General features: G+C 51.4%; 1 protein-coding gene across 1 annotated transcript in view; it reads left to right on the top strand.

Annotated features, from left to right (window-relative positions):
* The first annotated feature begins 2,391 nt into the window (after window positions 1-2,391).
* Window positions 2,392-12,908, top strand: part of SLC15A1 (solute carrier family 15 member 1) — a 64,201-nt gene continuing 53,684 nt past the window's right edge. The window contains exon 1 of the mRNA XM_017503518.2: window positions 2,392-2,529. Within this exon, the coding sequence (XP_017359007.1) occupies window positions 2,526-2,529 (4 nt within the window). The 5' untranslated portion in view covers window positions 2,392-2,525. The remainder of the gene's footprint in view (window positions 2,530-12,908) is intronic.

The raw sequence follows: 12,908 nt of genomic DNA, 5'->3' as shown, positions 1-12,908 counted from the left end.
GGAGTTGCAGACCAGCCTGGCCAACATGGTAAAACCCCATCTCTACTGAAAATACAAAAATTAATCGGGTGTGGTGGCGGGCACCTGTAATCCCAGCTACTCGGGAGGCTGAGGAAGGAGAACCGCTTGAAAACAGGAGGCAGAGGTTGCAGTGAGCTGAGATCATGCCATTGCACTCCAGCCTTGGCGACAGAGCAGGACTCCATCTCAAAAAGAAAAAAAAAAGAAGAAGAAATTTTCTTTTGGTTTATACTATTATCTCTGCCCTCCACAGCGGATCAGGAAGCAGCCCAGCGAGAGGCGGCCTCCAGGGATTGGCTGATCTATTAGGATCTGCAGAGCCTGTCTCTTCAACCCCCTTGGTTTTTGTTCTTCATTAGGCTTCTCCATCGTGAGTCCCTTGCCTCTTCCGGCCTTGCTTTAAGGGATAAGAATGTAAGCTCTGTGGGCACAGGCCTGTCTCTACACTGGCCACCCACTCTGCCCAGTGCCACCACTAGCATGGTCATCGGCACTGGGAGGTGATAAATAGTAATGCTTGAATGAAGGATTAAATGCGCATGTGGAGGAAACAGCACTGGTCTCACAACTACTGAGAAGTTGCTGCAACCACTGCAGGAGTTCTGATTCCGTAGATCGGGGGCTGGGCCTGAGAATCTGCATTCCTCTCAAGTTCCCGGGTGATGCTGACACTGCTGGTCCAGGGACCACACTTTAAGAACCGCTGGCTGAGACCAAGAATGTGTTTCCAGGAGTCCGGGACTCCAGGGTTCATGAGCTCAACAACAGAAACACCACCCTGCGGAGAAGGCTGTGACCTAAAGGAGCCACCACAAGCCCACCTTTCTACTCCCGGCATATCTGGCAGGTTTGCAATGGTGGGCGCACTTCCAAACCCGCCAGAGCAAGCTTTCCTCTCCTTCAGCCGAGGCTGCGTTTTTCGACGTCATGAGGTCCCGTGACTTGCAGCCCCCATTTCTGGAGGTAACATCAACCGCTAGCCTGTGTGTCTCGATGAAGCAACTATTTGAAGAGTTTCTTACTCTTCAGCCGCAATGAAGAAAGCACAGGAACGGCAGGTCCAGCCGCCTGTGTGGAATAGCAGTCTCTGTTTCTCCCCAAGCACCTCCATCTTCCAGAAAAACTGGCTGGGGGAGGGCTAAGACTCAAGCGATAATAGAGTCGGGTGAGTGGACGGACAAAGTGTGCTGTATACACACAGCAGAATGTTCCTCAACTTCAGAAGGAGGGCACGCTGATGCGCTTCATACTGTGCACGAGCCTGGAGGGCATCACCCAAGTGAAAGAAGCCAGACACAAAAGGACAAACACTGTCCATTTCTTCCCTGAGACGCTGGACTTGGCAGATTCGTGGAGACGGAAAGGAGAATGGTGGGTGTCAGGGCCTGGGGCCAGGGTGGACGGGGAGGACCCTGTAATGCGTCCACGGTTTCCATTTGGGAAGATGAAGTTCTGGAGCTGGACAGTGGCGATGGTGGGACAATGAGAATGTACTTAATGCCACCCAACTGTGCACTTCAGACTGTTTTATGTTGTATTTCAGCATGATTAAAACAAAAAGGCTGTGGAAATTCACCTTCATTCCCCCCCCCCTTTTTTTTTTGAGACAGAGTGTTACTTCTTACTCTGTCTCCAGGCTGGAGTGCAGTGGCACCATCTCGTCTCACCACAACTTCCGCCTTCCATGTTCAAGCAATTCTCCTGCCTCAGACTCCCAAGTAGCTGGGATTACAGGCATGCGCTACCATACCCAGCTAATTTTGTATTTTTAGTAGAGACAGAGTGTCATCCTGTTGGCCAGGATGGTCTCCATCTCCTGACCTCGTGATCCGCCGGCCTCGGCCTCCCAAAGTGCAGATTACAGGTGTGAGCCACCGCGCCTGGCGATTCTTAAAGAAAGAAAATGTAGAATTCCCCACAAATGCTTTCAAAGGCTGAATCTCAAAATAAAGCCACACACACATTCTCACACACACATCACAAACACACACTTCTCACACGCACTCACGCTCAATCCTCATTCACACACACGCACACACACACACACACACACTCACAGCTGACCCCTGTCCCGCCGTGTTTTGCCTCCCCACCCAGAAACGTGCGTTCCTCCCGCAGTGGTTTCCAAAGTGTGGTTAGACTTGTGAGAAATGCACATTCTGGGGCCCCAGCCCCGACCTCCTGAGTCGGCCGGCCTGGGGGTGGGGCCTGGGAATCCGCGTTGAGACCCGCCCTCCCCGGGCCTGCCGCGCTCCCGTCGGGGAATTCCCGCCCGCACCGGAGCCGGGGCCGGGGCCGGGGCCGGGGTCCACGCGCGGGGACTCGGGAGCGCCGACCTCTGCTCCCCGCGGTACCGCCCCCCGGGTGGAGCCGGGGGCCCCGCCTCGCAGAGCTGGGGCTGCACCCGGGGCGGCGGGGCCGGGCCTGGACGCCAGGTCTAAGGAGCCGCACCTGCCAGGAGCGCGTCCCGCCTGCGGGTCGAAGGAGCCCTCGGAGCCGCAGCCATGGGTACGCTCGGCGGGCGGGGGGTGCGGGGGGGGCGCCGCGGGGGGCCGGCCGGGCTTGGGACTCGGGTCCCCGCCGTCACCTGACGCTCAGAGCGGCGTGGGCACGGGGGCGCGAGAAGGGGACACGGCGGCGGGAAGCAGGACGACCTGGAGGCCTACGGGGTCCGGGAGGTTGCGGGGCGCCCGAGGTCCTCTCCCGGGTGGTCACTGCGCGGAGGCCGGCGGGCCCAGAGGCGCCCACTCCGCCGAGGTTGCTATCCTGACCCGCCCGCCCGTTGGGCACTGCGGTCCTAGTGTTCCCACCCTGCGGGCCGGGCGTGCGCTGGGAGCGGGACCCCGCGGGCGACAGTAGGACCCGCAGAAACGCCGTCGAACTGGGCGCCTCGCGGCTGCCTCAGCACTTCTCTTGCCTCTGGCTGGCGAAGGGACCCTGGAGTTCCGCGGGGAGCCCTGACCCGAGAGGAGTTGGGGCCCTCTCTTTAAGGCCCCCTCTTAACCCTCTGCACTGTGCCCCGGCTTAATTTCAGGCACTTTCTGTGCCTTATAGAAGATGAGGAGCTGGCTCTTGATGGGGCTAGAGCAGCTAGGAGGCACCTTGACTCCTGCCCCGCTTCCGAATTAACCACCCTGGAACTGAGGCAGACTCGAGAATGAACGCAGACCCGGAAAGCTGCGCGAGAGCAGCCCGGCCCGCTGCTTTCTTAAAGATGAGAAGCCCACTCAGCTCCCCAGTTGTGCCATGGATGCCCCAGGCCAGCACTTTGCAGAAGATGCGGCCACGTGGGTGAAGGGATCTGAGCCTGTAGACAGGAATGCCGGTCTGTGGCTGCCTCAGTGGTCCCGGTGGGGTGATATGTGTCCTGCCCAGCCCCCGGGTGCACCCGCCCCCTGGCTCTCAGAACGCCTGCCGGGCACACCGTGTTGTGGTTCCTAAGGAGAAGCAGTGAGTGGTTCACATTTTGGACTTATAATTGTGGCCAGCTGTGCCTGCTCCAGAAAGACCTACAACTTCCCTCTCTGCCAGGCTGTGGCAGAGCTCAGCTCGCCAGGCAGATTCCTGGGCTGCAGTTCTGGGTCCCGCCTCAAACCAGTCCCACCTGTCACTCCATGTAACTTTGCTGGGAGGTGCTCTGAACTATTTCTGTCGATCGTCAAATACCAGATACCTGAGTAGCATCCTCGTTGAGTTGGAATTCATGACCTGTGTTTAGCACTTTAGCAGATCCAATCCGGATCGCTGTTGAAGGCAGCTGCCTGGTTGTTGATGAAGGAATACAGTTAGCTTTTGAAGCCTCCAAATGAAGGGACGCGTTCTAGTCTGCCACTGGTCCTCTCCGTTTATTTGCAACTGAGATTGACAAAGCATGTGAATAGCAGCAAAAAAGTTTATATGCAAACACTGATTTGATTTTTACTGAAGCCCCAACTTTTCAATATCAAGGGTTAGTTAGCAAATGAAAAAAATGTTTAATGGTTGTTAAGGGGAAAGTAGTAACTTTTCAAGAACAGATCTTTGGTGCTTAGGTCATGCCAGCATTGTTTCTGATCCCTAGTCACCGAGGGGACACTTGAAGCAGTTGGTGAACGAGGCAGGAGACGAGGAGGGCATGGTCCTTAGAGAATCTGGTGCCTCCTGCCTCTGACTTCGTCCCACTGGAATTGGAACAAATTTTCCCAGTAGATGCTTTTTCACCCTTTGAGAATCCAGGAGCAGAAGTTCTGAATGAATAGGAAAGTGAGGGAGAGGGATCGGATGAGACTCAAAACTGTACCATCAAGGCATTTATTAGACTTAGCAACAGAAGCAAGGAGAATCCACAACAGCTGACAGGGTAAATACAAGTAGCTTAGGATGTGACCACAGCCAGCCAAACCTTGCTCAGCGTCTTGTTGGGCTCATCGACGGCACCTCCTTTGTTTAAAGCAGTGGTCCAGTGGTCGACAATCTCTTCTGGGAAGCGCCAGGGAGGAAATGCTTTGGATCCTGGGGGGGACCAGGTGGTCTCCATGGCAACTTCTTAATGCTGTAGTTCTAAAGCAGCTGTAGACAATAGACAAATAAGCGGGCAGGCCAGTTTCAATAAAACTTCATATACTTGGACGTTTGAATTGTAAGTAATTTTCATGTGCCACAACATAATCTTCAAAAACTTTTCTCAATCCCTTAAAAATATAAGAACCATTCGTAGCTTGAGAGCCACACAGAAACAGGGGGTGGGCCAGACTCAGCCCATGAGCCACAGTTTGGGGACCCTTGCTTTAAGTGATCTTTGTGCTTCTTAGAGCCTGGGGTGAGAGATGCCATTTTCCTAAGGGCTGTCAGTTGAATTAAGTCTCCAAATAGCAGAAAACTTCTTAGATGCTGGGAAGAAAGCTCAGTAAGAAAAAGCAGCCTCTGAAGCCTCCATGAGGTCATAGGGCTCGGGATGCTTTTGCGGAAGATTTCGACTATTTGGTCTCTTTCCTCCCACCCCACCTCACTCCCTCATCCGAAGCTTAGCAAGACCCTATGCTAAATGGACTCTGAAAATTAGGTGCAAGTCTTCAGGTTGTATGCAGCAAGCTTCCACCTCTATCTGCCAAGACCTCCAGGTTGATGGGAGATATTCACTCACTTAATGAAGGAGGCTTTATTCTCCTCCTGCCCCACCAGGTGTCAGCCTCCTGGCTGGCCTTGTTTGTGATTCTGATGAGATTTTCCAAGTCAGCTGCCTGGACTTAAAATGATGGGTAAGCGGTGAAGGTCCCTCACACCTGGAGAGTGCCTCCTACTCCCTCCCCCTTCTGTCAGCTCTTGAGTCAACCGGAGAACAATGACGAAGTACCAGGGCGCTGGTGGCCCCACACTGCAGAAGGCCTTTGGCATAGGACCTTTGGGAGAACCTACCTCCTAGCCGGCAGCAAGGAGAGAACTTCTAACATTGGGTTCTTAATGGCTAAGATTGCTCTGAGTCAGCAGTTTTCAAACTTGAGTGTGCCTCAGGCTCATAGGAGTGAGGGCTTGTTCCAGCAGCGGGGCTTGCCAGACCCCTCGCCTGGAGTCTCTGGAGCAGTAGGTGTGGGGCAGAGCCTAAGCACAGGGCCACATTCCCAGATGGGGTGATGCTGCGGGCCCCAGGCCCTCGCTTGGAGAACCCTGGCTCTTAAGAACCCCATTTTCTTTTTCTTGATCCCTGCCCATGTGCAAATGTTGCTACTGTGCCCTAAAAATTGGGCTGTGGGAAGATCTATGCAGTCTGGCCCACGGTTTGTCTGTGTGGGTACATGTCCATGATGATGAAGCGTTGGGTAAATTAGCAGGTAGAACTTGAGAATTAGCCGGCCGGTGCTGTCAGCGTAGGGAGGGCTGGGCGCTGCGGCTCACACCTGTAATCTCAGCATTTCGGGAGGCTGAGACAAGTGGGTCATTTGAGCTCAGGAGTTTGAGAGCAGTCTGGACAACATGGCAAAACCCTGTCTCTAAAAAAAAAAAAAAAAAAAAAAATACAAAAAATTTGCTAGGCCTGGTGGCGCGCACCTCTAGTCCCAGCTACTCTAGAGGCTGAGGCCAGTGGATGGCTTGAGCCCAGGAGGTGGAGGTTGCAGTGAGCTAAGATTGCTCCAGCTTGGGCAACAGAGGGACTGTATCTGAAAGGACAACAACCAAACAAAAAGAAGTAGGGAGGGGTAGAAATGAATAGGAGCCATCATGAATGCGGCTCTGCTGGGCTCACCAGACGCTCCAAGTCCTCAGCTCTGCAGGAATTTACCTACCATGTGAGGACGAAATAACCTTGCCTTGGAGAAAGTCATGTCCTCAGGGGGCAGGAACAGAAACCCCATAAACAACACTTCTACTCCGAGTTAGAGTTGAGGAAAATGAGGTACTATGAGACCAGTGAAAGCAGCACCTAGGAGTGTGTGTCTACGCTGAAGGGTTTGCCTGCTGTGGATCTGCCCCGTTTGAATGGATGCTAAATGTTTGCATGGACCTTCACCTCTCTTACAAAATGTCTTGAGTAGAATTATTCCATTTTTTGTTCACTTGGGTTTTTTTGTTTGTTCATTTGTTTTTTGAGATGGAGTCTTGCTCTGTTGCCCAGGCTGGAGTGCAATGGCGCGATCTCGGCTCACTGCAACCTCTGCCTCCTGGGTTCAAGCGATTCTCCTGCCTCAGCCTCCCGAGCAGCTGGGACTACAGGCATGTGCTACCATGCCCAGCTAATTATTTTTGTATTTTTAGTAAAGACAGGGTTTCACCATGTTGTTCAGGCTAGTCTCAAACTCCTGACCTCATGATCTATCCGCCTTGGCTTCCCAAAGTGCTGGGATTACAGGCGTGAGCCACTGCACCTGGCTGGGTTTTTTTGATTAATAATTTTTTGTACTGCCCTTTGAGTTACTGAACCATTCCATGAAGAACAAACAGCGCTTACTCAATGGTCTAGTTAAGCCACCAGGAATCTCCTCCCTAGAAAACGGCGCAGCTACTCTCTTCCCCACAGCGGAGCTGCTAATGACTGGGGGCCTGGTGTGGAACTGTGGAGCTGAGACTCCCCAGCCAGTTGTGTTCCCATGGCAGGGGCAGCAGTCCCAGACACAGTCACATCTCGATTCTATGCCTTGCAGAAGAGAAAAGTGGGTAGGTGCCCCGGGTGAGCTGATAAGGAAATAAATGCAAGGGTCAGGCCTGAGGAAGATTTCCACGTTCTTCCATGAGGACAGTGAAAGAGAAAGCAGTGTTCTCAGTGGAGCGAGCACTGTGACTCATCATCCTGGGGTTACAGCACAGAGAACCAAGGAATCACTTTTTTATACCTTTGTCCTTTGGTTTCAGAAGCTGGAGGCCTATTGTGGAGGACAGTGGACCCTTGGGTCATCTAATGGATGTGATTTCAAGAGGGCTTTGTCAGCCAGGCGGGGCCCCTTTGCTCTTGGCCCCTCTGGTTTTTGGGGTTTAGGATGCGTGCAGCTATGAGAATACCTCATATGGGAAGTGCCACAGCTGCAGGGCAAAGGGACAGGGTCTTCCACAGGGGCTTAAGGAGGAGGAAGATCCAGTTCCTCTCCCGGTTCCTAGACTGGAAACTGCTCAAAGCCCCTCGCTGGGCTACGGAACGGAGTCTCTCATTGGAGAGAGGGTTTAGAGTCCTGCAGGTACCATGTGAGGATGTGTAACAACAGGTACATGTTCAGAGGAAATTTTGGTTCAGAGATCAGATTGACAACTGGAAAATTCACACAATGTACTTACATAAAAAGCTTCATTAAAAGTTCTCAAACTGGGCAGTTAAAACTTCTGCAATCTGCCTCCAGTGACAAGATTTTATTCTAAGCTCTATTAGGACATGGCAGACATTTATACATTTGAGATATTCTTGAGGAAATAAACCTTTTTTTCCATTAAATCAAAACACCTTGCAGAGAAAAGAGAACGCTTATACACTGCTGGTGGTAGTGTAAATTGGTCCAACTGTTGTGGAAAGCATTGTGGCGGTGCCTCCAAGAACTACCATTTGACCCAGCAGTCCCATTACTGGGTATACACCCAAAGGAATAGAAATCATTCTCCCAGAAAGACACCTGCACGCATATGTTCATTGCAGCACTATTCACAACAACAAAGACATACAATCCACCTAGATGCCTGTCAATGAAAGACTAAAGAAAATGTGGTACATATACACTGTGGAATACTATGCAGCCATAAAAAAGAACAAGATCATGTCCTTAGCAGGAACATGGATAGAGCTGTAGGCCATTATCTGCAGCAAATTAACAGGAACAGCAAACCAAACGCTGCATATTCTCACTTATAAGTGGCAGCAAAATAATGAGAACACAAAGATACCAAGGGGGGAACCACACACAATGGGGCTACTTGAGGGTAGAGGATAGGAGGAGAGAGAGGTTGGGAAAAAAACAACTGTTGGGTACTAGGCTTAGTACCTGGGTGGCAAAATAATCTGTACATCAAAACCTTGAGTCACGAGTTATCTATATAACAGACCTGCACATGTACCCCTAAAATCGAAGTTAAAATATTAAATATTACAAGTTAAAAAAACCAAAACTCAAAACACCTAAGCTCATGTGGTGTATTTGTTCCTGTGGTGGCCATAGCAAAAGCACCACAAACTGGGGAATATGAAGCAACAGAAAAGTCTACTCTCAGTCCTGCAGGCTGGGAGCCCAGGCGGGCCACACCTGCTCCAAAGGCTCTATGGGAGACCGTTCAGGACCTTCCTCTTGCTCCTGGAGTGGCCGGTGGTCCTTGGCATCTCTTGGCTTGTGGACACGTGCCTGCTGTCTCTGCCAGCCCATCTGTCTCCATGTCGCTTGTCCTCCTCTTAGAAGCACACTACTCATGTTGGTTGAGGGACCACCCTGTCCCAGGATGACCTGGTCTTCACTAATTTCATCTGCAACAGCTCTATTTCCAAATGAGGTCACCTTCTGAGATTGTGGGAAGCATGTGAATTCACAGGGGGATGGGCAGGAAACTATTCAACACCCGACATGGAAACAGAAAGCGTCCTCTCTGAAGTACGTCTGTGGCTGAGAGATGACTTTAGGTAGAAAACGTTCGTAGTGTAGAGATAACTCCATCACGGCCGGCATCCTCAGCTCGGATGCTACATTTGGTGACCAGTGTCTTCCCGCCGCAAGACAGATGAGTTTTCTGGTCATAGCTCTGATCAACTGTAAACAGTCCACTTAGGAAAAGAGTTGGTATGCAGAAAGCAGGCCCTAGGCCGGGCGCGGTGGCTCACGCCTGGAATCCCAGCACTTTGGGAGGCTGAGGCAGGTGGATCATGAGGTCAGGAGATGGAGACATCCTGGCCAGCCTGATGAAACCCCATCTCTACTAAAAATACAAAAATAGCTGGGCATGGTGGGGCACACTTGTAGTCCCGGCTACTTAGAAGGCTGAGGCAGGAGCATCGCTTGAACCCAGGAGGCAGAGGTTGCAGTGAGCCGAGATGGCACCACTGCACTCCAGCCTGGTAACAGAGCAAGGCTCCATTTCAAAAAATAAAAAAGAGAGAAAAAGAAAACAGACTCAGAGTGATGTAGGAGACACACAGGCAATTTACCTCCAGTTCTAAAAGCAGCGTTCCCATTCTGCTGATGCTGACTATGGATCTACAGATAAGGTTTCCAGGCAACCTTTATGCTGAGTTTCACTTTTTTGGTTTTTTTTGAAAAATGTAGCTGTTCCTGCGATGCATGCTAATTTGAAAGTTATAAAAGAAAGTCACCTGACATTTTTATGGAAAGTTCTTAGATAAAATCTAATGACATTTAAAATACACCTATTTTAACAGCGTTCTGCTTCTAGAACTTTCTTACAGATTTTCTCATGACAGGAAAGAGGCATGTGCAACCCAAATATTCGATTGGTACAAAAGGAGCTGCGGTTTTGCCATGACTTTTAATCTATCGTGTGGGCAGAAAACTTGCATTCTGTTTTACACCCTAACTTCACACTTAACCATGATTGTAAAGCATTTTTTTTCTAATTATAATTTATCACTTAAAAAAAAGTGTGTGTATAATTTAGGGTCTTGAAACTCATTGCCTTGAAGAACAACCCTCCAAAAGACCAGGAGCTTGGGTGGGTTTTTTGGTTGGTCGGTTGGTTGTTTTGTGAGACAGAGTCTCACTCTGTCACCTCGGCTGGAGTGCAGTGGCCCAATCACAGCTCACTGCAGCCTTGACCTCCCTGGCTCAGGCAATCCTCCTGCCTGAGCCTCCCAAGTAGCTGGGACTAGGGGCATGTGCCGCCACGCTTGGCTCATTTTTGGATTTTTTGGAGAGGCGGGGTCTTGCCACATTGCCCAGGCTTGTTTCCTTTTAATTTAGTGACACTCGCATGTCTTTAGTGTCGTTTTCTCCTCTTACAATTTACAGTATTGTCAGGGCCACCACTTCTGTTGCCTGTTGGGTGTGTGGAGCCGACGCTGTCCCAGAGGCTGGTATCTGCTTCCCTTCATGGTTTTGGGTTCCATGTCTGTCCTCTGAGGGTGCTGGGCAGAAAGCCCCCCGCCTCAGCAGAACCCTTGAGGAGCCCCTCACCACCTTCTTATCCTCTTATGTTCTGGGAGGACCGCCAGGTGTCTGCTGGGACTCAGGTCAGCTGCAGTCAAGCCTTGGCTTGGTGGCCTGTGTGCAAGGGCTGTGGGGTAGGCTGCTCCCCGCATGGCCTCACGCCCAGTCCCCTGATAAACCCACATTCTCCCTTCGGCGCCAGTTTCCTTAGATGGTTCTAAGCTAGTTTCCTGCTGTTAGGGTTTAGTATGATTTCTTCGTTCTTGGAGTCTGATGCGTCATTTGCTTTTAGCAGTGGTGCAGGAGAGAGAAGCAGGAGTCTGATGAAAGCGGCATTCTGAAAACCGCACATCAGCGTCTTCTGTGTTTATGTTTCTATTTGTTGCTGGATTAGAGGAACTGCAGCTTCCTAGTGGGGAAGAAGGTAGCTGTGGAAATGATAATTTTATTTTTGAGATGGAGTCTCCCTCTGTCCCACAGGCTGGAGTGCAGTGGTAGGATCCCAGCTCACTGCAACCTCCACCTTCTGGGTTCAAGCAATTCTTGGGCCTCAGTCTCCTGATTGGCTGGGATTAGAGGTGTGTAGCTAAATTTTGTATATTTAGTAGAGACAGAATTTCACCGTGTTGACTAGGCTGGTGTCAGGCTCCTAGCCTCAAGTTTTCCACCCGCCTCAGCCTCCCAAAGTGCTTGCATTACAGAAGTAGAGCTAATTTTTGTGTATTTAGTAGAGACAGGATTTCACCATGTTGGCCAGGCTGGCCTCAAGCTCCTGGACTCAAGTGATCCACCTGCCTCGGCCTCCCAAAATGCTGGGATTGCACACGTGGCCACCATGCCTGCCTCTGAAAAAGAGGCCATTTCTATGAAGAGCAGTTGAGGACAGGGGCAGCTGGGTGCGGGCTATGCCCTCATCGCGGTCCCAGCGGAAGGACCCCTGGTATGGAATGCAGCCCATGCTCCGGTCACCAGGAGTGCAGCCACTGGCGACAGCTCTTCTGATTGGAACTAGTGGCCCTCGATCACTTCTCAGGCCAGATCTCCCTGGGCTGCATCTGGCCCAGAAGCCCATACTTTTCTAATGCACACGAGAATACCAGGTGGACTAGCAGAGCCCCCAAGGGTGGGAAAGGCGGCAAACCATTCCGATCCAAGAAGAAAAAAAATCAGCAAGCCAGGCGAGAAACAGCCTCAACGAGAGCCGCTCCAGAAACAAGGGCTTTAGGCTACAGGCACCGAATTTCTTCTAGAGCTAAACTGACTCTGAGGGTAGAAGATCCCATTTAAGGAAAGCAAAGTGCTTTTCATTGCTCGGTCAAAGCTTATCCATTTTGGAAAAAACATCAAACCAAGCGCGTGACGCCAGGCACCCACGCCCTTCCTCTTTCCCGCCACCCACCCCGTCCTCAGGGCAGTCACAGTGAAGCCTGGTGTGGGTCTGCTGCTGCTTTTGAAGTGGCACATGCTTTATTTTCTTAAGAAGTGAGAGAGACATCCTATGCCACAGGAGGCTCTGTGACATTTTTCCAAAGTAGCACCGCTCGTTCTGCTGGGGCAGCTGTAAAGGGTCTAAAGAGCCCTGATGAGATGGGAGAGAGGATGTGGGAGGCCGAGGAGGCAGAGAGAGCCCACGTGGACATGGAGTTCTGAAAGGGCCCAAGGGGAGAGAGAAAAGTAGGCATGTGGACGAACAGCTGGGGCGGAGGAGGATGGAGTCACAGTCAGACCCTGGGGGGCCTTGAATGCTGGGCCGGGAGTACAGCTTCACCTGCAGGAAGGAGAGAGCATGCAAGGTTTGGGAGCAAGATTCTCTACTGGAGGAAGCTCAGGTAGGTGGTATGGATGGTGGACAGCCCAGGTGGAGTGACGAGCCGAGCGGGTGACCCTGGTCGGGGTCATGCCTAGCAAGCGCCTCCCTGCCCCAGGCTCATTTTCTGCATCCGCTGACTAGCATGGCTGTGGAGCAACTCCTGCCTGGTGCATACTATAGCAACATCCAATTGAAAAGCAGTTCAAAAGGCAGTATAATGCTTGCCACGACAGATACAAATGTGATGCCATGACAGCTTGAATTCAAGAAGATGGACTTTGCTCTGGTCCACACCATCCTCATCCTCATGGCCTGACTTCCAGCGTGACATCCTCAGGCCCTCCTTCTTTGGGTCAATGTAAACGACCCTGGAGGGGGGTCTTTCTTCTTCGATGGCCACCTCCCCACCCCTACCAGGTTCCCCCATGGTAAGTTTTTGTCTGTATTTTAAGTCAGTCCTTTCTTTTTTTCTTTTCTTTTTTTTTTTTTTTTTTGAGGTGGAGTTTTGCTCTGTCTCCAGGCTAGAGTCATGGCTCACT

The sequence above is a fragment of the Cebus imitator genome, unplaced genomic scaffold, assembly GCF_001604975.1.
Source record: "Cebus imitator isolate Cc_AM_T3 unplaced genomic scaffold, Cebus_imitator-1.0 Scaffold312, whole genome shotgun sequence".
NCBI classification, from domain to species: domain Eukaryota; kingdom Metazoa; phylum Chordata; class Mammalia; order Primates; family Cebidae; genus Cebus; species Cebus imitator.
The sequence above is the reverse complement of the archived record's forward strand: the minus strand, read 5'-3'. Positions and strand labels throughout refer to the sequence as shown.